Source organism: Filicampus tigris, chromosome 1, assembly GCF_054856515.1.
Source record: "Filicampus tigris isolate MCC_2025a chromosome 1, RoL_Ftig_1.0, whole genome shotgun sequence".
Lineage (NCBI taxonomy): Eukaryota > Metazoa > Chordata > Actinopteri > Syngnathiformes > Syngnathidae > Filicampus > Filicampus tigris.
Genome location: NC_141217.1, coordinates 22845677 through 22873174, shown reverse-complemented (window position 1 = coordinate 22873174; position 27498 = coordinate 22845677). Strand labels below are relative to the sequence as shown.

Here is a 27498-nt window from a genome sequence, read left to right as displayed (position 1 = left end):
AAAGACAACAGTCAGTGACATCACTGCAAACCTCCACAGGGCAGGGTTGTAGGTATCACAATCCACTGAGAGAAGAAATATAGATAGAAGCCATACACAAGATGCAAACCACTCCTCAGAAAAAAAAAATGTGATGGCCAGATTGGATTTTGCAATGAGGAACAGAGATGAGCCAGAAAGGATTTGGTGCAAAGTTTGAAGTATATGCCCCCTCTATCCCAGCATAAGGGTCCTTCAACATTTGCATTATCGGCGACATACCGACCCCTGAGGCGAAGAGCCGAAAGAAAAACAACAACTTGCACCGATACATAACTACACGTCGGGTTCGACTGACGGCCCTGTTCAAGTATCTTGAATGAAAATGGCAACTATTCTAAATTCGATTACGACTACTCAGAAGGACGTTGTTGATATATACAACGTTAATTCCGGATAGTTTGCGTTCAATCGAAATTGCCTTTTAATGTGAAGTTTTGATGCCGGAAGTGATCTGTCGTTTGCTGCTCTCTGATTGGATTGTTTTTGGGCTGTCAGCGGCCTGAGGAAAAGAATCAGGCGTCATCGACCACTTTTTTTTAAATCGGCCGTTGTTGTTTGTTTTTTCCTCAGTCGAGCTAACAAGAAGCAGTAAAAAGCTTTCGCGGAAAGGGATTCGACCGATTCAACATGCCTCGCGTTTACATAGGACGACTTGGCTACCATGTCCGCGAAAAGGACATCCAGCGGTTTTTCGGCAGCTTTGGCAAGCTCTTGGAAGTGGATTTGAAGAACGGGTGAGATTCTTGCTGTGGCCTAGCTTGGTTCAACGTCAACCAAAATGTTCGAAGCGTCCTGATTTTGTCAGCCACTGAGCGCTTTCGACTCAAGCACTCGTTTTGCAGGCAACATTTGCACAATTTACATATTGTTCTTGTTATGCATTGTATATTGTTACACGGTAAGTGAGTTTTGCTAACTTTATCGGACGTTTTAGTTCAACGCCGCATGGCCAACATGGCGCATGGTGTTCGCGACCATGCTAACGCTAGCTTAGCGCACGAACAGCAAGGAACCTCCCAGCGAACACGTTTGGATTTTTTTCTGTTTTGTTATAGTTGTGAACTTGTGATTCGATGTCGTTACGTATTTCCGTCGCTTCTCAACAGATACGGTTTCGTGGAGTTCGAGGACAACCGAGATGCCGACGATGCCGTGTACGAGCTGAACGGCAAGGATCTGTGCGGCGAGAGGGTGATCGTCGAGCATGCCCGTGGGCCTCGGCGGGACCGGGACAGCTACGGTGGGGGTCAATGGGGTGATGGGCGCAGTAAGTGAAGTCTGTTACAACAATAGCCTCTTGAACCTTTCACGTCGGAGGGAGGTGTGGATGAACAATGTACACAGTATTTCTCGGTTATTTTCTGTTGCTTGCTAACTCAGACGTCACAGAAGGCCTCGTTTAGAATGTTTTGCTCTAAGCGATTACTCATTTGGAGCATATGTGCAATCTTGCTAAGGTAATCAAATGAGAATGATATATTTCAGTTACCGTTGGGATTGCGTAGTAGTTTCACGGTACGTCCAACGATTCCTAATTTTTGTTTGATTGGTACAGTGGAACCGCAAAGCGGGGATGGCACTACAACGGGGCAAGGGGTGTGCTATTTGCCTGCCAGAAATCTTTGTAGCCCTAGTTCAGCTTTGATTTGATATTATAAAATATATTTTTATCTTATATTCTTAGCCCCCTACCTATGTACCGGTCAAGCCTATCTTTAGCCCCGGGGGAGAAAAAAATCCTGGAGCCCCTGCCTCAAGGATAGGGTCAAATAAGATCTGTCATTTATAGGTAAAGAGTTGTTCATTACACTGGTCAACAAATTATTACTACTTTTTTTAAATCAGAGATGTAAGTTGAATTTGCTTGATGAGTTAGGAATCTGCTCTCGTTTTTTTCTTGGGCACATCAGGTTTTCAAACTAATATAACAATCGTATCATCTGTAATATAGCAATTTATATATTTTTCAAATGTTAGGGTATAAGGGGGTCTGAAAATGTCTGGTAGTTAATGAGTTAATAACATGTCTATGCGATGCTTTTGTCAAAACAGTCCATGAATAAAGAATTAGACATATTTTTATGGCCTATTTTTTGGCATGGTTGAGTTGAGTACACCGGCCTTCATCCTGCTCCAAATTTTGATGGACCGATGGAGAGTCCAGTTTTGTTTAAATCGACAGCCAGTAGTTTGCATCCACGAATGCGTTCCTTTTGGTACTTGGCCGTCTCCTCTTCCTCCTCACTCAACTGCCAGTGTCCACTGCGGCTGGCTTCTTGCTGCTATTTTGGAAGCTGGGTAAGGAATGCGAGCTAAAAGCATTTTAATGTGTCTGTGACACGTGAGAACATTGCCAAACACAAATTGACCCCACCCACCATCACTGAGAAATCACATCGGAGATTTGGGATTTTTTTGAGGTTCCACTGTATTTGCATGCCCATACAGAACTATTGTTTAAGTTTTACGTGTTCATCTCATTTGTTGTCTCATGTGGTGCTTAGCCATATGAACAGTTGAGTATTTCTTTTTCTTTTTTTTTGCTTTGGATCTTATATGAAAGAACTTGTGAGTTGTTGCACCTCCCTGTCAAGTTCACGCCACTCTTTGTCACACTTTGTTACACCTGTTTTGAGTCATCATTTGTTTGGGAGGGACAACAATTTGCGAGACACACCTTAGAACCAGAGAGCATTGACTTTTGATTAGATCATAGCAGCTTTTGTGGACCAAGAGAGGAGCTTTTAAAATGGAAAAAAAAAAAACTTAATTACACTAGTTGACAATTCCAGTTTTGAATGTGTGGATTTGCTTTCCAAATTTGTGTACCTCACAATCAGTCACTGAAGCCACACCAGGGTAATTTTTAATTGAATCATCTGTAGTAGACTAATATTCTCATGTGATGTGTTTTTTTCTTAAACATATTTTTATATTCAACATTAACAAAGTCCTTGATGTTTCAATTTGAAAGAGTCCAGTTGCGGGCTGAGGCTGAGAGTCCATTGAGGCTAAAGATGACTGGCTAAGATGACTGCCTGTCCCGTTTGGCCTTGGCTTTCACCTTTACAATGTGTGTGTGACCTTTGCCCCCCTTGATCCTTGGCTGACCTAACCGGAAGCCATGATGACATCAGCCTTTTGCCAATAGACCAGGGGTGATGGTGAGGATTGCCATTGGTTTCTATGTTGACAGCAAACACATGCGGAGCGGCTCTAGTAATCAACTTGCAATCGTTCAAATTTTGTGAGTAAAGTCGAAAACCAAACCTTTGTTTCCTAGCCTCATTGTTACCCTTTTAAATTTAATAACGACAAGAACCTCCCCTATAGATGCCTCCTGTGTGTCTGTGTTACAGGGTTTGGAGATATTGAAAGAACATCACTGTCCTTTTTGTTTTATGCCGTTAAACCAAAATGCAGTAAACCAGAGTAAGAAAAGGGCTTTGTATTGTCGGGGAAAGCTGCAGTGGTGGTCTTTGCAGCAGAGCTCAACCACCAAATACACAAAGATCCAAACTTTGTAAAGCTCACGCAGTGGCGCTGAAGCCTTGTGATTAAATTATGGCGCCAAAGTGACCCCGTTTCATTAAATGCACACTTAAATTATCCTCATATCGGGCAAGGCTCTATCACTACCTTGAACAATTAATATTTGAAGCCACGGTGGTCTTTCTGACTATGTCCACATGCTGTTGTTTTTAAAGGTAGCAGTTACGGCAGCCGGAGCCGCACAGGCAGGGACAAGTACGGACCCCCGGTTCGTACCGAATATCGTCTGATTGTGGAAAACCTGTCCAGTCGCTGCAGTTGGCAGGACCTAAAGGTACAACTTCAAGCGTTGCTTTTCAGCTCTTTTTGTCTGCACTGTTGGCCTCACTTTCCGGTCCCTTCCAGGATTTTATGCGTCAGGCAGGTGAGGTCACTTATGCAGACGCCCACAAGGAGCGTGCCAATGAGGGAGTGATTGAGTTCCGCAGCCAGTCAGATATGAAGCGCGCTATTGAGAAGTTGGACGGGACGGACATCAATGGCAGAAAGATTCGTCTGGTGCCGGACCGGCCTCGCAGGCGAAGGTCCTACTCTGGCAGCCGTTCCAGGTGGGACTGCTTTTCTCCTCTTTTTTGCTTTTGCTGTATCCCCAAAATGGATTAATACATGAAAATGTATATACTGCCTTTGGCAGATCCCGAAGCCGCCGTCGCTCCCGCAGCAGGAGCCGTAGGAGCAGAAGCTCCAGAAGTTGCTCCAGATCCAAATCTAGGTGAGAAAAGTCAATATATTTGTCTGTCCTATGGCTCTTGTCAAGTTGGAATTTCCAAGAAAGCCATAGCAAATAATGGAATAAATAATAGAATGAAATAATGGAAAAATTGGTAAATATAATCTTTAACTGTGAGAATTTAATGATAATGTTAACTGCAAACAATCAAATGTAAAAACACTCAGACTGCAAGTCAAGTACTTGCACGAACTTTCTTGTAAAGGGGAAATAAAATGAGAATTTTCTTTTCACTATGTTCTAAGCGCCCTCACTAATCTAAACAGCGTTTGTAAGCAGAAAAAGTGCATGTTTTTACTTATTTCAGAGGGTGGCCATTTTGCAACTTGCTGTTGACTGAAAATGACATCAGGGTTGCTTGGGTAACCACCAATCACAGCTCACCTGTTTGCTGGTTTGGACGTGTTATTTGGAAGATAAGCCGTGTTTGTTCGTTACCTGAGCCCAGAGCCCACTGGTGGGCCTGGGTATGAGCAGGCCCACCCAGATTGACAGACTGCCCAGAGATTCGTGAAAAAAATATATACTTTTACATTTTTTGTAAATTATGAAATTATTTTATACTTTGGGCTTTGTTGTGTTTTTTTATTGTATTGAATATTAAGAACGGCATGGTTGTGTTTGTCCAAGGAAGATTTGAACTTCATATTTTTCATTTTGTCATTTGATTTAAATATACAATGTGTCGGGACAGGAGGATTGTGTTCAGTGAGGGAACTATTCAGGCCGACCCTGATTTTTCCAGGCCCACCTATTAGCCACATTCTAGCTCCACCCCTGGTTGACAGTGGCAAAATGGCCTTCCCCTGAGATGGACACATACGGGTGGATTTTGTTGCATAATTAATATTCCACAATATTAATCAGACTATCATGTTTAGACTAGTGCAGCCTCATAGGACATATTATTGTAAAGAATTTTGTATTTGACTTCTCATTTAATATTCTTGTTTTTCTTCTCTTGGCACACCAGCCTGGTCAAGTCTGATCCTTAACAAAAAGCCAAAGAAAAAACATAGTGTAAATCTTTTCTAACTGCATAGGCCGAGGTTCTGTGCACTACTGACAAACAAGCGTGTGACATGATGGTATGTGCAACTTTAACATGCAGAAATGTTTCCGCACAAATCCAGCAAATTTCAGATTTATGCAACTTTTGTGGCTTTAAGTTTTCAAACATTTATGTACTGAAGAAAATATGTGCACTTGTGAACATCAGAAAGTCTATCTGTCAACTCAAGCCGCTTTTTGCATTTTTTGCTCCATGCAGGTCCGGTTCGTGCAGCAACAAGAGATCTGCAAGGAAGTCTCGCTCCAAGTCTGGCGAGAGCAAGTCGTGCTCTCGCAACCGCAAATCTCATTCGCAATCCAAGTCCAAATCACCGTCCCGATCTCCCGAGCACAGATCAAAGTCCCGCTCCAAGAGTCGCTCCAAGGTGAAGTCTGAGCGGGATTCCCGTTCCCCATCCAAGGAGAAAGCCGATGAGAAGTCCCGCAGCCGCTCGGCCTCCCCTATTGAGAATGGGAACGATGAGCGTGAGGCCAAATCGGCATCCCGCTCTCCTTCCCCGCGTGAGGACGACCGTCGTTCCCCATCCAGAGAGAGGCGCTCGGCCTCCCGCTCAAGATCCCGTTCGCGGTCTAGATCAGCTTCTCAGGATTAGTACAGAATTCACATTGAGTGCGAGTCCTTTGCTGTACATAGAGCAAGCAGTGTTGACATTCTGGTTTCTGTCTTCCAGACTGTCCACATAGGCTTTAAGTCATTGTTTTTGTTGTTAGCTCCAGTAAGAAAGATTCATTGCATTATTTGCTGGGTCCTACACATCAAACTGGCTTCCAAGTTGATGGGCAAACAAAGTAACTTTATTTTGAATTTTCTGAGTTGTGCTTCTTGTATGCATTGGTCTTCTCCCCAGAACATGTACTCTTTTCATGGAGAATGGTCAGGTTCATTAGAACTTCAATGGACTGTTGACTAAGCCTTTGTACATAGTGGTGTTCCGATCGCTCGGCTACCGATCGCGATAAACTGATTTCTGTATGTGATCGGCATATGTCGATCAATGCCTTTCATTGCCGATCACCAAACCCAATCACCCGCAGCTCGTACTTTGCAGCCTGTGTAGTGTAGCATCCCTTCCCCCTTTTAATGTGCAGCTAGTGCATGTGATCGGAATCTATATCGGCCAATCTCGGTCATGCATGATTGGCATCAGAATCGGCAGCATAAAACCCTGTTCGGAACACCACTAGTGCGGTGCATAGTGCTCTCTTGTCAGAATTACAGTACTTAAAAGTATGACATTTCAGAAACTTGTGTGCATTACATTATTTCCTTTTCACTTACTTTCTGCATTGGTCTTTGTTAAAAGGAAGTGTAACAATGTTGTTACCTGCGAACTTAAATACAGCAGCATCTAGACTCTAGAAGGTCTACTTGTGGACTTAAACTCCTGATTTATGAAATATTCTTGTGCATTTTTCCTCTTTATACTGGCAACTAATGGTGTTTTTTTTCTATGATTGTATGTTTATTAAAGGTCTTAAACTCACTCGTTGGTCTGTGAAGCTTTTAGTGTTATTGATATGGCCCACACATCCTGCTAATTATTTAATATAATAAGCACGCCTTCACTAACAGGCTAGGTAAGAGATTAAAAGGCAGCTGTGGTGTTAAGTTAACTTCATAAGCAATAATTAATCCAGTTTGGACCGTCACAAAGCATTGTGGTTCCGTCGGAGTGTCACTGCTTCATGCGTTCGCGCATGCGCAGAAAGAGGCCGGGGGCCGCAGGAGAGCAGAGCTTGGTAAGCCCAAATTTTCACTTCTAAAATTGACCCACAGCCGCGAATTAGCTCAACATTTAGTGATGTTCTGCGTGTATGTGAGGTAGGGTCGCAGTAACAATTGATCTAATACAAACGTTTTTCCCGTATGTGTTTTTCTCAAGCGGTGAGACGTTTTAGCTTTATTAAGGGCACCATCACCCACCAAGCTTTTAGCATAAATTTAAGAAAATGGCACCGGTTTAATTGTCGTAATTTAGTTAATTAGTTGAGAATAGTATAAAGCGCTTTGTTTCTGTTGTACACACAAACGCTTGACGTTACTACGAGGTATACAATTTATATGTTTTAAATAAATGTAACCGGAATACGTCTCACCGTTCATTTTTAAAAAGTCGTTTTAAGATTTTCGGTACTGCTTTTTTAGCCTTAAGCTTGCCACAACGTCCGCCATTTTAAATTAAATGTGTATATTTATCATCTTGGTAAATTAATGTATTGACGTGTCACTGTATTATTGTTAGTCTATTCTGTTGGCGTTATATGGTTGTTTTAAAGCCAGACAGTGTGTCCTCAATGTACAAAATAACACTCGTAAATGTTGTGACTTTGGGTTGACGGGAGCAGGGGGCGAACGTGTCTCCTCAATTTAGGTTATTTTCTTTGTACTCATACAATTACAATACTTAATTGTGGAGCAGGAATTACAATTGACCCTCCATGAGCCGTCACCTTACCGTGGTAGAGGGGTTTGCGTGTCCCAACGATCCTAAGAGCTCAGCTGTCTGGGGCTTGATGCCCCTGGCAGGGTCACCTATGGCAAACAGGTCCTAGGTGAGGATCCAGACAAAGCGTGGCTCCAAAGACCCCTTATGATGAGTACAATTTATGGACTACGTTTTCCCTTGCCCGGACACGGGTCACCGGGGCCCCCTTCAGGAGCCAGGCCTGGACGTGGGGCTCATTGGCGGGCGCCTGGTGGCACCCATGAGGCCCGGCCGGACTCAGCCTGAAATGGCAAGGTGGGTCCCCCTTCCCTTGGGCTCACCAACTGTGGGAGGGACCAAAGGGGTTGGATGCCTTGTGAGCTGGGGGGCGGCAAAAGGCAGGGACCTTGTCCGATTCGATGGACATCAGTGGTAAGGGATGTTGACAAGCTGAAGAAAGAGTCCTATTGGACCATTTTGGCCTGTGGGACTCCAGAGGCAGCTGACAGATACCGGCTGGCCAAGTGGAATGCAGCTTCGGCGGTCGCTGAGGCAAAAACGCGGGCGTGGGAGGAATTTGGTGAAGCCATGGAAAACGACTTCCGGGCGGCTTTGAGGAAACTCTGGTCCACCATCCGGCATCTCAGGAGAGGGTCCAGCCAGGTCCAGCCAGGCCCAGCCAAGGCGTTGAGGGCGTCCGGTTTGGTGGCCTCAGTATTGCATCTCTTTTTTTCGCAGATGATCTGGTACTGTTACACAAGCCGGGATCTCCAACTCTCACTGGAGCGGTTTGCAGCCGAGTGTGAAGTGGTTGGGATGAAAATCACCACCTCCAAATCTGAGATCATGGTCCTCAATCGGAAAAGGGTGGAGTGCCCTCTCCAAGTCGGGGATGAGATCATGCGCCAGTTGGAGAAGTTCAAGTATCTTAGGGTCATGTTCACGAGTGACGGTAGAATGGAGCGTGAGATCGACGGGCGGATTGGTGCAGCCTGTCTGTGATGCAGACTGTATCGGTCTGTCGTGGTGAAGAAAGAGCTGAGGGAGAAGCTCTCGATTTACCGGTCGATCTACGTTCCTACCATCACCTATGGTCATAAGCTGTGGGTCATGACCGAATGAACAAGATCCCGGATACAAGCGGCCGAAATGAGTTTCCTCCGTAGGGTGTCTGGGCTGTCAATCCAAACTGAGCATTAGTCACCTCATTAATCTAAAGGTTTTCCAAAACAACCTAAAATTTTGTCTTATTTTGGGGCGTTTATAGATCTTGAATTTCACCTTAAATGTAAGAGATCTCCTCCAACTATAATATCAATCTTGTTAATATTTGCTCATTTTCAGTACAGTGGAAGCTCAAAGGCAAAATACAATGTGTTCCTGGATGCTGGTCAACCTCAGATTTGCTTTTGTTTAGCAGCCGCTTTTTGATAATGATGGTATTCTTTGAGGTATGCTTTGATGAAGGTTCGGCTTATTAGAATTCAGAGTTGTTTGACTTTGGATGGACTTTTGGATGTTCCACTGAGTTTGACTCGAAGGGTGACGGTCAAAGCTGCTCTCCATCAAAAGTGAGCATTATTAAATTTGTTAAAGGCAGCATTTTTGCTCAAACACTTGTATCAGTTCTGTAAGGTGCCATGTGAACATTGCAGACAAGTATAATAGTCCTTTATAAGGAAAGGAAGCATGTTTGGTAACTTAAAACAAAGTGGACATCACATGCTATATGCTAGTGAAACCGTCTCCCGCTTAATCAGGAAGGAAGATAATGATAACAATGAAAGTTCAAATTCTCATTGTCTTGCAGCACTCCGAAGTAAAGCACAGGGCCACCGCTATGAGTGCCAAAGTCAACATGGAGTGTCCTCCCAAAGAGCCCGACTGTGCCCCCGTGGCCCAACCAACCCAGCCCACCCCATCGCCAGGGGAAGCCATCCTCCTCTGCGGAATGGATGGTGTGGCCAAAAAGCTTCGTCCTCAGACGCACACCACCACAGCTCTCCTCCTACCAGGTGATGACATTGTGATACTATAATTGTACAACCTAAGATGGATATACAATGTACAATTCCAACTCACACAGCCAGAAAGTCAAAGCTAATTACTGAAGTATGCATGATTTACTGACTGACTGTAACACATGACTTTACTGCTTGCTCACACTGTATATTCTGATCTGAGGTGTTACACTGCTTAAGGTGTCGATAGTGCATGTTTCAAAATATATGCACTTGCAAAACAAACCTCCACCTGTTGCATGCGCAATGGGAGGGGAACTATTGGATGCTGGGAAATTTAGTTGGAACTTCACTGACCTGCTAGAAATCAATCTGATCAACACATCCAGTCGAGAGCAACCAATCATTTCCCCTGTACACTGCACGACTAAGAACATCCGGCCAGACTTCAAATCATCCCTGATTCAAAAGTGGGTCGGCCGACTCGCAATTCAGCTTTTAAACAGGCTCAAAAGATGCATCCTGTATTATAGAAATTTGACTTGTACGTCACATGTATACAAATAGTTCGGCCTCACGAGCGCCTGCCCACCCTTCATCTGTGAATTCACACAACCACTTTGTGAGCTGACACTTTTAAAGTAGATATACTGTCTGTTACTGGCCGCACACGGACTTTCTCCAATCATGACTTGGCATTTCGACAGGGCAAAGATTTGCCATTTTTCTCTCCTTGTGAGCGATAGACCGGACTACATTAAAAACACAAAGCCAAACGTGAAACAGAGTTACAGTGTTGTTGAATGCAGTGTTGCTGAAAGTCCTATCAGAGTTATCTGATAACCAGTGCATACATTACTTGATTTTTTAGTGGAGTTGGAGAAACCAAACCTACAAACGTGTCAGTGATATTTTTATATAACAGACAGAGCTGAGTACTTCTGTGGAAAAGTGTTCACAGATTTATAACACTTGGAGGACTTGAAGCCAATCAAACCATCTCCTCAAGTGGCCACTTGTTACAAAGCAGAATTTGTGCCAATATGCAATTGTTATAGTCCAGTTGCTCACATTACTCTTTCTTTAGCAACATGGGCCTGAGGGCTCCTGTATACCACACTGCAAAGAAATGGACAAGGAGAGCCAGCATGAGCGAGACAGACACAGACACAAGAATATGACTCCAAAAATCGTTCCATAAGGATTTCAAGACAAATATATAATTCAGAAGTAAATTCACAATTCAATCAAGAGTATTATTTTTGTTATCATCGACCACAGTACTATCTCACTATCTTCTGCACCTGTTGGGCATACTTGCCCCTCATGCAAAACGGTCACTCTTTGTACTCTTTTACAGCTCCAGGTCCGGGCCATCAAAAAGTGGAACTGGCACCAACAATGGCGGTAACAGAGCCAAGTAAAGGAGGCAGGGCCACTGAGACAGTTAAGCCCACTTTGACAGCGCAGGTAGCGGGTGCTTGTAGCATCGTCCACGTCCTGGAGTGGAAGGAGGGGATGGCCATCCTGCCCGCCAGTAACCTCAAGGTGTACTGAGAGAACTCATATTCTTCATTTGTGACAACTAATTTTATTTGAGTTGTTGTATATTTACTAGCTGCCTCATTTGGTTTGACTGTAATTTAGGTTAAGTAAATTGAACATTATTAAAATGCTAGCAAACAACAATCGTTTTCAATAAATAACTGATTGGGTGTATTAAAGAAGCCCGGAGGCTGGCATCGGATTAGTAAACAGCATGGATATTAACTACACATGAAATAAATGTTTAACTAGATAATAGAAAAAGCCAAACAAACTGGATGATAATAATAATAGTGTGTGTGTGTGGGCGTGTGTGTGTATGTCTGTGTCTGTGGTTCAGTTCTGTGTCAGTGATGTAGGAGCCTTAAGCACATTGATCACGCCAGGGACTCCCAGCACCACAAATGAACCTGCAGCAGGGACTTCTGGTAGATTGATCAATGCAGAAAGCTCCCCACTGGACAAGCCAGGTAAACCATTACAGTTACAGACCGCACAATGTTGCTCTTTGCGCTTCTGGGATTACTACAAATCAACATACATCATTCATTTGTTCATTATGAAATTTGACAGTTTCAATACGTTTTTAACTATCGACCAGACGTTAGTAGTAAGGCAGAGCGATAGAATTGCTCGGATAGAAATTTTGTTACTGAATCAGTGCTCTGAAGGGTATAAATTATATTCACAAACAACTGCATACAGGGAGTGATCTCTATCTGTAATTATTTACAGTAATGGATGTCTTACCCCAAAGATGAGTAGTGTAGACTTAATTTATAATCACTCAGGCTGCGTTTACATTCATCTTCATGATGCTGATGCCCAATGGCACAAAAACATACAGTCAGATCAGAAATATATTGGAATTATATCTTGCCGACACACCATCTTAAGTAATCATCTTGTTTGATTATTTACATAATGGTAAAAGAATGTATACCTCCAACACGTTCGACTGCATTACGTGATTTTCTGCATGAATTGCAATGGAACGGTCAGTACATTTACAGTGTACAGAATGAATGTATAGTTTCTTTTCATTTGTAGTTCACCCAAATGACACAACAGTTTGTGTTGTCTCTGTGTTTCATGCTCTGATCTACATTTGGCAAGCTGCCATTATATCTGCACATATTGACTTTGACAGAGCTTATATCGCCCACGTGATGCTGACAGTGTGCTATCTACAACGCTCACCAGTCATTTCATTAGGTACACCTGTGTCCAAAATCTTATAAATGCCTAGACATTGCACATGTGGGCAACATTGTGGGAACCCTCCTGTTTTTCTGGGATTTTGTATTGACTATGTTTCAAGTTATTGCAGTGGCCAGTGTGGGTTTGTATTTCTTTCACAGGCTGTACCAACAGTATAGTCCACATGAAAAAGGCATTGAAAAATGGATCTTGATACTATAGAATAACCTCTAAGGTCTCTCTAAAAATCTGCTTTGAGATGCTGGTCAACCGTCGATTTGTTGAAATTTAGGAGAAAAGAAATTGCCATAGGAAATAATGAATATCTCAATAATTTGTTTCAGGGTCAAACTGTTGCAATTGTAAAACTTGGATTTAGTATACAGGTAATGTTAAATAATATTTTGATCATTCTTTGCTCTCATACAAGTGGAAAAATAACTTAAATATAAATCTCTTAAATAATAATCAATTTATAAAACTACTCACCCTATTTACAAATGATAGATGTATGGCATATAAGGAAGCGGAAAAGATTGTTGGAGGCTGTCAACTTCCTGCATTTTAATTTACCATAACTATGTAGTAAAATTTAAAAACGTGAATTGTTTTCACACTATCAACTTGAGAGTGTGGATTATGTGTTTGGAGGTGAGGCTTTAAACATAAAAAAAATATATATATTCTTCCTTGTACAGCACATTCCGTCCTAGTTTTATTAATAATGTTGCTTTGATGTCCTCTCGGCTTATTTTACTGAGCAGCCAGGACAGACGTGTGTAGCACTTTCCTATGTTGGAAAAGAAGTTCACTTCTATGGTTATCATCATGTGTTTCCTCTTTGCCATCATTTATACCCTCCTGGTGTTCAAAATCATTTTAAAACCTAATAAAAAGCAAAACACACTATGTGCCGTTTCACGGAGGTTTTTGGGAAACAGGAAGACGTACATTTTTCATTCAAATGTGGAGGCTTCACAGTACTTGAAAAATCTTGAACCTTACAGGGGGAAGTAAGTCAAACATTTTCTTCACAATAATGCGTTTTATGCTCCCGCCACTAGTGTAAACATGGTATTCAGATTAATATTGTTTTTGTGGAATATGAATGAAGCGTAAAATGACATAAAAAATTACATCACAGTGTCTTAGGGCACAGGTAACGACCATCATGGCTCACGTGTTTTCTGGGTTTGGTGATATGATCTTTGTAAACTGGCCTGTGATGTCAATTTCAGTCGACAGCAAGTGGCAGTACAAGGCATAATGGCGGCCCCCTGCGAAAGATAAAAAACGAGTGGATTTTTTGGCTCAATGTATATTCCACAAATACAAGATTAATCAGAATACTGTGTTTTAACTAGGGGGGGCTTAATTTAACGTCACTTTTAGTGTACAGTATAAATAGAAAACCCTGCTAAATATCATCCCAATAGTCCAAACTATAGTCATTCCCGTCTGCATAGTTAATTGACCCACGTGGTCCCGGTCGGTCCGAGTCAGCCAAATGACGTCGAGAACGGACTTAACCTGTACCACGTCACACGCAGGTGCCGCACTCCTGACACACGGCCAAGTAAGGAAAAAATAAAAAATAAAGCAGTGTTGTGTACCTTGCGGTCCCACAGACGCAATGACATATGCCCCATATTGTTTTTATTTCGCCAATCACCACGCCGTGCATGTGTGTGCGTCTGTTGTTTTTGTTTGATATTTTTTCTGTTTGCCGACATGTCTGCTCGTGCGGCGCCTGCTTGTGACGTGAAGATTACGTTTTCAACGTCGATTGGCTGTCGCCGACGAGGGATGGACCGGGACCACGTGGTCCATTAAATATGCAGGACAGAACGCGGTGGTCGTTTGGCGCTGCCCAGCTCTGTCAAATTATATCACAGGTCTTGTTCATTTGTGTTATTATTCAGATGTGTTGGCTCCTGTGGTCTCAGTGAGCGGTGCAGTGGAACCAGAGAGGTTACATCAGGTCAAACCGGAGGTCCAGATGGAACTGGGCCAGCAGAACCATGATCCCAGAGCTCAGCGGATTTACACAGAGGAACTACGCAGAGAGCCCATGGTAGATAAGTACGTTGATGCACCTCCTACTCACTCACTCACTCACTCACTCACTCACTTAAGTCACTTTTGGGAGAAACATGCAGTTAGACGCCTTCCGTGGTCCCTCAGGAGGAGTATTGGAGTGGAGAAGGTCCCAGCTGGTGCAAGGGTCTCCGCTTTAAACCTTGATCAACTGAAACCCATGAGGAAGAGGAAGAGAAAGGAATATCTGGGCCACTCTGATGAAGATTCTGACATGGAGGGCATGGTGGGAGTTTTTTATTTTATTTTATCTATTTATTTATTTTTTTACCATAACTCATATGTAACATATTGGATACACAATATATATTGGATATTTCATATTGTTGGATTAGGGCTGTGTGAATATGGAACAGATTGCCTGTGAAATGCTGTTGTCAAAATACCCCAAGGACCAAGAATTATACAGCATGTTATCCTCTTTCTCTAGCCTTGCTGAAATTAGCTTTCATCATAACATCATAATATTAACACTTTATTTTGACGCCTTTCAAGGCAAGGCAACTTGATTTGTATAGCACATTTCATTCACAAGGCAACTCAATGTGCTTCACACGACCAAAAGAACAGCACCTAAAAGCATTTACAACAGAACAACTGGATACATTCGTAAAGCAAGGAGAACAAAAGTAGCTTCTTAAAATTGTTAAAAGAACGTACATTGGAACATATATGGCTCAGCTTCAGAAAACAGGTGAGCCGTGACTAGTTGTTACCTGAGCCCTCGGCAACTGTGATGTCATTTTCAGAGCTAGACATTTTACAAAAAAATTCGCGGCCCGTTCTTCTAGTCTTCCGCCATCCGTTTATCCGCCATTTTGTCCGGCTGGACCAAATAGGAATCGCCTATCGGTCGCTCCGTCTATCATTTTAAACGCGCTTCTGTCAGCGCTTCCTGGGACCAACTTAACTCATATTCCACAAATGCAATATTATGCCGTGTTTAGACTAATGGAGGCACATAGAATATATAGCATAAACAATAATTTTTGGGAAAACTGAAAGAGAGTTTACATGAGGAAAAAAGGACCCATTGCTGAATTTTGTCTGCATACTTAACCTTAACTTGATGTTTGGCAACTTGAGGTGTGTACACATTTGCTTAAAATAGTGTTGGAACAGCTTCACAAATGTATTTAATCGTTTATTAGGAGGACAAATTGGAAGATCTGAAAGCAGATGGCAGATACATCAGAGGAGGTGGGATCACTTACCATTTTATGCTTTTTGTCTACAAGTTCATAGCCCTTATTACCCCCACCAGAGAGGTTATGTTTATTATTGTTTTGCTCAACTGTTCACCAATTGGGCTGCATGGTGATGTAGTGCTTAACTTGTCTGTCTCACAGTCGAAATGTTCTGGGTTTGAATCTCAGCTAGGCCCTTCTGTGTGGATTGACTAATTTTACAACTGACAAATGTTACCTAATTAGAATAAAATGTGCAAAATAGAATTAGTTTTAGTAATACTTTTTAATAGTGTGGAACTTGAGGTCGGATCAGTGAAGTGAGTGGGGGTCATCAACTTCTGAGGCTGCCTGTACCCGGACTGCTGAGCAAAGAGAAGATCACCATATTTAGACACCTGCGTAGATTTGACATCATCTTGTGCTAAAAGTAGAAAAAGACTGCTTCAAAGCTCCCAGTGAAGTCACAAGGCTTATTGCTACATACTTTACAGTGAATTCATTTGGCAAGCATGCCACAATTAGCCCAAACATCTGATGTTATGTAGACCTTACATAACAAAAATTTGCACTTAATCAGTCCTTTAGCTACGTAATTCAGTTTAGTGTGAGTTCTCATGGTGTCCTGCATTGAACATTCCATAATTTGGCCACTTTAATTTGAAGGGGGAGACTTGAAGACGGAGCACTGGACTTGGACTCAGTATCTAGAAGAAACCAAAACTATCGCTGCACCTGACAAGCTTTTCCAAGAGGTATCTCTTCACATTGTTTATATTCACATCTGTCCTAGATATGGTGTTTTTACTTTCAATTAAAAAAAAAACGGAATTCATTTGAATGCTACAGACTTCATGACATCTGTCATCGTCATTGCAGTCGTTAAACACATTCAGGGATTTCATCTTAATTGATCCTGCTTTATGTTATGGTAGCATGTCATTGAAATTTTACTGTATATTAGCCTAAGCCACAGGTGTCAAACTCAAGGCCCGGGACCAGAACCAACCCGTGCCATCATTTTACGTGGCCCGAGAAGGCAAATCATGTACCGTACTTTAACTTCATGTTTCTTCACTTTTAACCAGAGGTGGGTAATCCAGGTCCAGAAAGTAAAAACCCTGCCACAGTTTGGCGACGGCAGGTAGACGTTGATTAGAAGCACCTGTGGCTAAAGCCAAACTGTGGCAGGGTTTTTACTTTCTGGACCTGGATTACCCACCTCTGCTTTCAACAACACTGAGATATGAGATACTGCAAGCATTTTTTTGTTACCAATCCCCTATCAAACTGACGGGAGACTCTCCATTTACTCTGTTTGAAACAATGCCGTCTTGTGCTTGACTGGGCCATCAAGTCACGTGACCGAATCCTGCCCGCTGATTCGCAGAATGACGACTTATCACTTCCTCCTCCTTTTCTGTCTATGCACGCTGATTCGCTGAATGAGAACTTTGATCGCTTCCTCCTTTTTTTCAGCCAGTCATTAGACATGTTCGTGTTTTCTTTTGAGACTGTATTAATACTCTCTCATTTAAAATTACACATCGTAAAAGGAACACGATGACGATATATATCGGCCACCCCTAGTAGTTAGTTATCACTGCTGCCTTTCAGCAATAAGTTCGGCTCTTAATGACTGACTTTTGGGTCTTTATTGGGGGTGGAATTGCATGTTCTCCCTATGCCCGTGTGGGTTTTCCAGTTTCCTGTGGTTAATTTCCAGTCAGCTTTTGACTCATTGTAGTGACAGGAGACCTGGATTGGGCGCTTCACGGTTGCAGCCCACTGCTTTTCAGACATGGGTTAAATGCATACGTGACTCATGAAATACCTTTGTATTTTAATCTCTGAAAAACATTTTCTCTTTGTCCAGACTCAGAGAGCACCTGCAGTAAAGAATGGCTTCAAACAGGGCATGAAGCTGGAGGGCATCGACCCACAGCACCCGTCCATGTACTTTGTTCTTACTGTCGCCGAGGTAACATGCACTCTGAATTTTCACAACCCCTATCTTCATGGCCAACATTGTCATGTCAGGCTCAGTTGAGTATATTTTGAAACCCTTGCGAACTGCACTGTAGCACTTGGTGGCAATGGGGCTTTTTGACTCATGTCATCATGCAGGTGTGTGGCTACCGTCTGCGCCTCCATTTTGACGGCTACTCTGACTGCCACGACTTCTGGGTGAATGCCAACTCACCTGATGTGTACCCTGCAGGCTGGTGCGAGAGCACAGGACACAAACTGCACACGCCTAAAGGTCAGCGGTGTCGACGAACTAGCCACAACCAAAGATACAAATAGAATGTCGATTCGAGTAACAGCTTGCTTATTGGGATTTTATGTAGGAAACACTCAATAATTATTCTGTTGATGTCCGTGTCATCACCACTTCCCCAGGTTGTAAAGAAGAAGAGTTTACATGGACCAACTACCTAAGAATGACTAAAGCACAAGTAGCCCCCAAAGAGCTGTTTGCCAGTCCAGGAAGGGTAATTCCTACTAATTCACAATAGGATAACATGAGAATATGGATGAGGTTATTGATTCACGTTATACTAACAAAACTGTCAGGACACACCTTTTAATCACTATATTAATCTGTCATTTATGGATTAGGCTAGAATCATTCCCTGAAGCGTAATTATTCATCAACCTCCAAAAGTAAGGGAACATACTAAAATGAATGTTCCACTTACTGTCAATGGAGGCTGCAATAAGAACCATCAGGTTATTATTATTTGAACTTTGAACGTATTTTGTGTAATTCAAAACAAAAGTACCTTAAAATTAAAAACTATCTATTTACGAGTGCTTGAATGCCCCTGTTGCATACTGGAGATATCAGGTCTTCCAAAATGAAAGACTTTTTTTCTGCCTCAACTTTATGTAGCAATTTGTCTCCAGCGTCTTGATAATTGGATGTTACATTTAGAAGTTGTTTCGTTTCTTCTGCTGACTGGTTATATTCTTTCATGCCTCCCATTTAATAGATTGACAGCAAGTGTGACTTTGAGATAGGGATGAAACTTGAGGCCGTTGATCGCATGAACCCCTCCCTCGTCTGCGTAGCAACCATCACCGACGTGGTGGACGACCGCTTCCTGGTGCACTTTGACAATTGGGACGACACGTACGACTACTGGTGAGCCTCAAAAATCCAGATACTGTGCCCAATCCACTTTTTCCACTCACTATTTCCAATTCAACTCAAAAGAGTCAAGAAGGGCAACTATAGCAGGGCATCACTTGATGAAGCAAGAGGTTAACAAGAGCACGCAGAGAGTCCAAAACTCATCCAATGCACACACAATTGTCATCTGTGAAATCAATTACTAAACAACAAGCAGAAGGTACAAAAAAAATAGAAAATCAATTTTGATGTTCAGAATTATTATTATTGATTATTCAGAAGGAATATTAGGACCACATTGAAAAAAATATTATGCATCTTTTGCAAATCCAATTTTAATATTACCAAAACAATGTCTGAATGGTGCAATATTTGGGGTAAAAAATCCAAAATAAAGTGTTTTGTTTAAATTTTATTTTAAGAGTTTCAATGTCTCAGTGTGGCCTTAAACCGGCTCACATATTACCATTGTTTGTTCATTTTATTCTAAAAATTTCAGTGTCTCAGTGTAGCCATAAACCAGCTTGCATATTATCATTTCAAAGCAAGTAAACTGTAAAAGTACTCTAACTAGAACTGTTAACAGAATTTTCATATTAAATTGACAATTAACATAATTCTGTGTGCCTCCCTTAGATTTGCCTTTCAATGAGAGTTTTGTCCCAATGGCTTCTTAAATATGTTGTTATATATGCAGGTGTGATGCCACCAGTCCATATATCCATCCTATTGGTTGGTGCCAGGAGAGAAAACTGCCCTTAACACCACCGCAAGGTGAGAACATAATTGTTTCACTTCTTACATTTTTTACCTGTAAATATTATATTCTCGTTACGTAGGTCATACCTTCCCTCATATTCCAGTGTATCTGTTCTCTGTTGTTTTTTTTCTGAAAACAGTTATCAACATGGCATGCAATGTACTGTCCATACTATATGCAGGCATCAACATACTTTTTACTCTTGCACAAGCACATTAACACTACAGTACACTTGTCTACTGAGCTGCGGACTTAAAGTAGACTCAGACACATACACACAGCATTGAAGAGAGTTTGTTTTAAATGTGATGTCAATGGGAATGGGAATGTTTATCTGTTTTTTTCCAGATTATCCCGACCAGGGAGCGTTTTCCTGGTCCCACTACCTCCATGAGACTGGTTCTAAAGCCGTTGCAGCTGACTCGTTTAAAATGGTGAGAATATGTGACTCAGTTGCAGCTGATTCATTTAAGATGGTGAGAATATGTGACTCCCTCAAAACTCACCTTCAAGATTGCGTACAGCAAATTTCTTTCCCCCGACCCTCTTTTGTTTGTTTTGTTGTATTAATACTGTCCTACAAATAACTGGTGTATACCCTGCCTCTCACACAAAATCACCTGTAACCTTAAAAAGAACAAGACATCCTGAAAATGAATGGATGGATGCATTATTATTATATGTAACACATTTAAGCACAGTTAGCAGGTTGTCGTCATGATAATCAAGTAGGCACTCAGCCATTCCGCACAATCTGTTTTTATACTGTGGCAGTGAATGACCTCGGAACGTCTGGCCCGTAGCCCCGTAGTCATATATCGGTAATACAATCTAAATGCAATTTAGTTTTTACACACAAGAGGGCAGCAGCATTCTGTCCAACTCCATAACCCTGTGTGACCCTTTCTGGACAGTTTTCTAAAATGGCAACAATGAATAAAAAAGGGAAAGTTGACAGCGAGGGCCGACAATTTAAGCAAAGGTGGAAATTGGACTATTTTTCACTGAAATACGCAACAACTGTGTCTGCCTCATTTGCAAGGAGAGTACCCTTTTTCCCTGTATTTAAATCTAAAAGTTCAGTGAACATTTATTTTCAACAATATGCCATGTTTGAAATTGACCCTGGCCTGTACTGGTGAATATGATATATATCTATATTTTACATATTTCACTGTCATAGAATTAAAATGTTGAGAACATTTAATTGCCAGTTGTTACTGATGTTTGAAATGTAATTTTGCACTTATTTCCCTGTTTTAAATCTAAAGGTTCTGTGAACATTTATTTGCCAGTGATATGCCATGTTTCAAATGGACCAAAAGACATGTTTACGAATCTTGAAATAAATACATTAAAAAAATCAAAACCGAAAGGCAGACTACTTTGCTAAAATGTGCTTGGATTTATTGGTGTTAAATGTAAAAAAGAATGTCGGGCTAAATGTTTGGCCCGTCACATTTTCACCTCACCAATTCTGGCCCTCGTTGCAAAAAGTTTGGACATCTCTGATCTAATCTAATGAGTTGGCAGAAATGTCAGATTCTTTAGAGTTTTTTCATGTCCTGATGTAGTCAAACTACTGTAAGGGTGAAGCAGATGGTCAACAGTGCTATCTTCCTGTGAACATGCAGCGCCCAGCCCATAGCTTCCAGCCTCAGATGAAACTGGAGGCTGTGGACAAGAGGAGTCCTGGTCTCATCAGAGTGGCAACGGTGGAGGAAGTCGAGACCCACCGTATCAAGGTATTTTGTTTGTATTTGTGTTTGTGCGTGTGTGTGCGACAGCTTTGTTCTAGTACTCCCCCGTATTTGTTCGTCCCTCAGATCCATTATGATGGATGGAGTCACATCTATGATGAGTGGATGGACTCAGATCACCCTGACATCCACCCAGCAGGCTGGTGTGAGGCCACTGGTCACCCACTCAAACCCCCACCACAGGACGCCAAACCACAGCAGGCACACGGTAACTGTGAATGTTGGAAGAAGTGAATTGAGGGACTACACACCATCTACAGACATCATGCAAATATGCCCCCGAGTGGTTCTGAGTTACGACATTTGAGGAATCTGACCTTAGTTTTTCTGTTTGAAAGATTTTTTTTAAAGTAGCAGTATGCAATTGTGTCATGATTTCAAAGAAAAGAACAAAAAATGTTAAAAATAGACTGGGAAAAAAAAGTCAGTCAAGGTCTTTTTGTGTATATCTGTATATCATATCTAATCACTTAGGTCCGAGGGAGCCTCCCACTCTGGTCCAGTCCACTTACCCTCCTTCTGTTCCCTGTAAGCCCATCAGCCACACCAGAACCAACAAGTACAATTTCCACAACAGGTATGCTCACTCTCTGGATTCATTCTAAAGATGCAAGTATTCATAACGTGGTAAAGGTAAAGAAAGGTTCTTATGTCAAAAGCAACACATTTCAATAAACGGCCGCCATCCTTTGAAACAGGAAGTGTCCAACCCCGGGTTGTGACGGTTCAGGTCACGTGACCGGTCGCTTCACTGCGCATCACTGTGTTTCGGGTTGCCCATTAGCTGAGCGCAACCAAGGCAGGCTCAAGGTGGAGCTGTCGGACTCTGAGAGTAAGAGGAGTCTCTTTTTTGGCCAGAGAACCAAGAAGACACATTATCGTGGCAGGTAAAGGTGCGTGTGTGTGAGTTTGTGTGAACCTTTACTTTTATTTACATTTTATTTTTCTTGACATTTTTTTCCTAGGATTGGACGTCCACCCAAATACAGGAAGAACCAGCAGAGAGATTATCAGAGTAAGTTTATAACTAGTTTGTATTAACTAAATTGTTACGTCTGGATAATTTTCTTGTACTTTTTTGGAGGCGGGGCAGGAAGCTGGGGGTATTATTGTAGTTCCTGCATTTCTACTATGCGGTATATTTTATTTTTAGTGTTTGTAGTCCTTAGTTTTACTTTTTTGATTCGAGTAACCTGTGACCTTCAGTGAAATGAAAGGTGGCTAAAATAAAATATATTGTTATTATTACTGTAATGATAATGCTAATAATAATAATTATAATGATAATAATTTTTAAAAATGATTATTGTTATTATTATTAGTAATATTAGTAGTTGTTGTAGTAGTGGTGGTAGCATTAGTAAGAATCATAGAATTGACATAAAATGGGAAATCATTTCTTAATTTCAAACACAATTATACTAACATACATGGAATATGAACTAACATGGAACAGGTCATAAATTAAATATATTACAGTAGGATAATTTTTGGAGTGCAATATTACAATATTTCACAGGTGTTTAATAGGTAGTGTGCATTTGTGGAATGTTGAGAATTGGGTACAGTATATGAAGTAAATATATATGGAGCATCTACTGAAAGTACATACAGTAATGTGATTTGTGTTTTGGTCATCAGACATTGCATCCGAGTGTGTCTACCCGTCGTTGTTTGTGTCGGCTCTGAGCGGTCAGTCAGATCGCACTCTGTCTCTGTGCTGGGAGCAACACTGTAAACTGCTTCCTGGCGTCCTGGGCATTCCCGCTAGTCAGGTGGCGGCTTGGACTGTGGAGGAGGTCAGATAATGAATTTTAATTTCTTGCCTCGACTACTACTTTGACTATTTCGACAAACTAATGTGATCTTTTGTGTGTCCTCTACTCCAGGTCTTTAACTTTGTGCATAATCTCATCGGCTGCGAAGATCAGGCCCGTCTCTTTAAAGATGAGGTATGATTCCCACATATGTCTGCCTGAATAACAGTACAGTGGATCCTCTAAATCAGAATGTCCCCGAGGTCATACCACAGTTTATAGCTTCTGACCATGGACCGTATTTTCGTTCTCAGCACAGGTCTAGTGCAAAGCTTGCACATGGGTTGTGTTTTCTTTCTCTTGGCATTTTGCTAGGCTTTGCACAGGTCGAATTGAGCGTGATGGGGCGTTTGTGCCTTTGTGCGCTGTTGTGGCAAGGAAGTAGCCTTTTCCTGGCCAATCCAAGCTGCATCCCTTATTTGCATTAAAATCAGGGCGGTTGGAGTGCAGTAACCCCAAGTACACTGTGCTTGACATTGCATAAATAGAAATAGACTGGCTGGGGTCCGTGTACGACATTGGCAGGTAAACTGCAAGATCTCGCCTTCGGGTGATGTAATGCATCCGTGTGTCTGTGGTCTGACAGATTGCCATTGTAGTCTTGTCTGATCTTGTCAACCAAACCTCCCACAAGTCCCGTAATGATTTAGCCGTCAAAGAGCCACGTTCTGCTTGTCACATCATGTTGTCGTTATGAAAAAAGAGACTTCAATGAAGTCATTTCATCATCGTCATCATTGATGAAAATAACACTGGTACCGTGGGATGAAAACCGATTAATAGTCAAATAAACAATAACTAAAAGTTGTACTGAATAGGCCTGTCTAAAAAGATGAGTTTTGAGGCATGATTTAAAAATCTCTCAGTTATTTTAACTACCTGTTTGTGTGCGCCATCCCCACCTCGACCCCGTCCTACGGCAGATGATTGACGGCGAGGCCTTCCTACTACTGACTCAGGCCGACATCGTGAAGATCATGAGCATCAAACTTGGCCCCGCCCTCAAGATTTCCAATGCCATCCTCATGTTCAAGAGCACAGACGAGGCTCTCAAATGACTCAGTCTCCACCCTCAGGTTTAGGGTTGGGTCGGAGGTCCAGTCAGTCATCACGTGCCAAATTCATTGTGCAAGGCAAAGACCCCTTGCCTGAGCCCTTTTTGTGTTTCGTGTCCTGTGCCCATCAGATGGTGTGGGGTGGTGTACACGTAGAAGTAAAGGACAATTTAGGAAGAATGTGACAGACACAAAATGGATACCAGGGTAAGTGGGGGAACATCAGAACATTTTAGTTGAAGGATGAGTTGGATCATTCTACTCAGCTTGCCCCAAAATTTTGTTGTTGTTTCGATCGGTAATGTCGTATTGGTGATCTTATGGCTGGAAGTGACAAAATAATGTAACAAATAGTAAATGAAAATGAAAAATATACACAGGCAGCGGGATCACAAATATTTTAATAAGGTGTTTGAAAACGCCCATGACCCATTCTGGAATAGCAACAGTGCTTAGCACACACCAACAAAGGTTGCCATTTACCTTCACATACATTGAACGCGGCCGATGAGTCACTGTTTAACATATCATCCACACTCATGGATTCATGAAATAAAATGCACACATACCAACCTTGCCCATTACATAAGGCAAGCAGGAACAAATCTAAGTAAATAGCAACATTTATGTGCAGTGTATTGTAAATAATAATAATAGTAAAGTCAAGGACAATTGCATATCATTGAGTGAACCAAGCAAACAAACATTGTCATGAAAATCTCATGAGAAAAAAAATACAGGATAGCAAAATAAAACAAAACTCGGGGGTAAAGTTCTGCAATAAAAACTCTATAAATTTCCCAAAATAATGCATTTGATTATCATTTCAAATACATTGAGAAGATGACCTTGAAAAAAATAATCGCATATTAAATCACTCTGGCAATATTGCGGAAGAAAAATCACAATTATTTCCAAAATCTTTAAGCCCTTATTTTAGTCAACTATACCTTTACAACATCACATATGCCTTTTTATCAATGTTAAAAAAATAACATTTATTCATTTCATTGACTAAATTCCTCTTTCAAGTGGAAATTCAATTTGCACTCTTATCATCCTTCTGTATTTTCCAGCTGGAAGATTCCAATTTCCAACAAAAAAAAATCTCTTCGCTTGAAAATTTGGCCAGATTTAGATTTTATTGAACTGAAAATCTTTTTTATCATATTTTTCAGTTGCAACGTGACATTTACTGATCAGCGGCAGAAATCTCCAGAGAACTTGAATTTCTAAAATGCACAACCATTAAGTCAGGGGTTCCCTCATTTACAAAAGCACAATCAGTGTTGCCATCTTAGCAATTTAGTTGACATAGTCAAAAAAAATGTTTTGATTGGTGTAGCAACTATTTTTCAAGAAAGCGACTAGTGAGTTCAATTCCCCCAGCGGTCTCCGTACCCCAGTTTTTGAACCACTGACTCTCTGCTGATTAACAGTACAAAGGAGTTAGTGGGAAAGATAATACTGATGCAACCCACATTCCAAACAGCAATGACATGGCAGGGTAAGTAAATACCATCTGTTAAAATTGATTATGAAATTCTGGTAAAAGCAACATGTAAACATTTAAATGCAGTGTAAAAATGAAGAGTATGGTCAGTTGAGTAAAAGACATAATGCAGTAAACTAGGCCGGCCATTGAAGCTCTCCGAAGCTTCTTTTCTGTGCAATAATGATAACTTAGCAAAAAAAAATATAAATAAAAGTATTATAATTGAAAAAAAAAAGAAGAATCAGTCTCTGAGCTTTAATTCAAAGTTTGTGACTGATGTATTTTTCAGGATTTCTGTAGTATTTGCCTTCTTTTTTTGTGTTTTGTGCCTCAAATGTGTCCCACTTTGAGTTAGTGTTTTCGAAAAAACAAACAAACAAAAAAAAAACGTATGTTTTTCAGTTATGATGCAGAATCTAAATGGCAGAACTTTTATCGCATTATTTTTATGCAACAAATTTTATTTACGGATGCATTGGCATTGGAGCACAACTGTGAAGCCCAAATGGGATTTGAGTGTTTAAATCACTACGAACAAGTTTACATTAATAGTGTGTTCTTTGACAGGTTTACACTTGTGTCATTGTTATTATTGGATTTGTGCGTTATTTCACTGGAATGTCTTAAGGGCTCTTGGCTTTGTGTTTCACTGATGTGTGTGTGCTAAGATGATGTTGAATCACATTTCTCATTCAAATAAATGTTCCAAGTTGACCTTTTTTTTTCTTTTTTGGAGGGCTCACAAGTATACATGCCCACATAATGGAGTGAAATGTATGCTGTGTGTTGCACTATTGACTATAAACGTACTTTGCTTGTAGCATATCCCCCTATTGACCGTATTGTCATCAACACATGGATGCTTCTCGTCTCGCTACATTAGCTTTAGCTGCCATATGTATGCATGCAGTATACAGTAGAACCTCTTGGGTTGAACATTGTCTGTTGTGAGATTCTGGGTGACCACTGATTGTATGAATGTTAATATTATTAGACAATATGAATGGATTTGAGGGTTTTATTTTTTAAAACAAAAATAGCAGTCCATAATGCTATAATTCTATACTTTGCGCTTCTTTTGGTGAAGTGAACCACACGTCTGATGTATTTGTCACACCTAATGCAGTTTGTTAGTATGAGAGGGGGAAAAATACATTCACAATTCTTATGAGTGTGAGTGACTCACACACCAATTTTTTTTATCACTTTTATATATATATATTTAAATGTGAGAGATCCAACACTGGAAAGGAAATTATTGCACACACCACAAACAATGGTAATAATTATAAGTGTCCTAATCCAAGCCAGCGTTGTAGAAGAAAAAGCTATTTTACCTGGTAACACGGTTATTATAGTTAAAGAAAAACTAACAAAAGAACTACAACTAAAACAAAACAAAAAAAACGAAAAGTGCTCACTGTGTGGATCCCGCTAGCTCTGTAACAATATGAAGCACAAGTTGCAAAACACACGACATGGTAGATTATTGCTTTATTATTTTTGACTAACGAGGCTGTGTCTGTTATAGCAGAGGAACAAACGTGGAAAAGCGAGCAAATTTGTATACATCTAATTTAAACCCAATTCCTATGAAGTTAGCTTTTCCAGCAGTTCTTCATTTTTAGCTTTGTCATTAATTTCATACATGACAATTAGGGGTT

The 27498-nt window shown here is 41.2% G+C and overlaps 2 protein-coding genes across 9 annotated transcripts; both read left to right on the top strand.

Moving 5' to 3' along the window:
• Positions 1-525: 525 nt before the first annotated feature.
• LOC147153288 (serine/arginine-rich splicing factor 6-like) lies at positions 526-6879 on the top strand. Of its 2 annotated transcripts, none has more exons than XM_086027163.1 (6): positions 526-776; positions 1149-1282; positions 3750-3868; positions 3940-4142; positions 4229-4306; positions 5595-6879. In XM_086027163.1, exons 1-6 carry the CDS (start codon positions 670-672, stop codon positions 5986-5988), a joined length of 1035 nt encoding a protein of 344 aa, XP_085883289.1. In that variant the 5' UTR covers positions 526-669; the 3' UTR covers positions 5989-6879. The 2 variants fall into 2 exon arrangements, with proteins under 2 accessions (XP_085883289.1, XP_085883280.1); XM_086027154.1 differs by having other exon boundaries at positions 527-776; positions 1149-1309.
• A 184-nt stretch (positions 6880-7063) lies between these two features.
• l3mbtl1 (L3MBTL histone methyl-lysine binding protein 1) lies at positions 7064-26548 on the top strand. 7 transcript variants are annotated; one of them, XR_015086361.1, is made up of 24 exons: positions 7064-7135; positions 9632-9836; positions 11143-11330; positions 11668-11797; positions 14450-14609; positions 14712-14850; positions 15776-15824; positions 16478-16566; positions 17688-17792; positions 17939-18074; positions 18215-18306; positions 18808-18959; positions 19645-19721; positions 20056-20141; positions 21342-21452; positions 21534-21675; positions 21942-22044; positions 22166-22354; positions 22433-22482; positions 23109-23266; positions 23357-23419; positions 24208-24360; positions 24471-24546; positions 25518-26548. XR_015086361.1 is itself a non-coding variant. In XM_086027120.1 (23 exons), exons 1-22 carry the CDS (start codon positions 7082-7084, stop codon positions 24340-24342), a joined length of 2613 nt encoding a protein of 870 aa, XP_085883246.1. In that variant the 5' UTR covers positions 7064-7081; the 3' UTR covers positions 24343-24360; positions 24471-26548. The 7 variants fall into 7 exon arrangements, 4 of the variants coding, with proteins under 4 accessions (XP_085883246.1, XP_085883231.1, XP_085883256.1 ...); XR_015086357.1 differs by having other exon boundaries at positions 24208-24546; XM_086027120.1 differs by having other exon boundaries at positions 24471-26548.
• Positions 26549-27498: the final 950 nt, after the last annotated feature.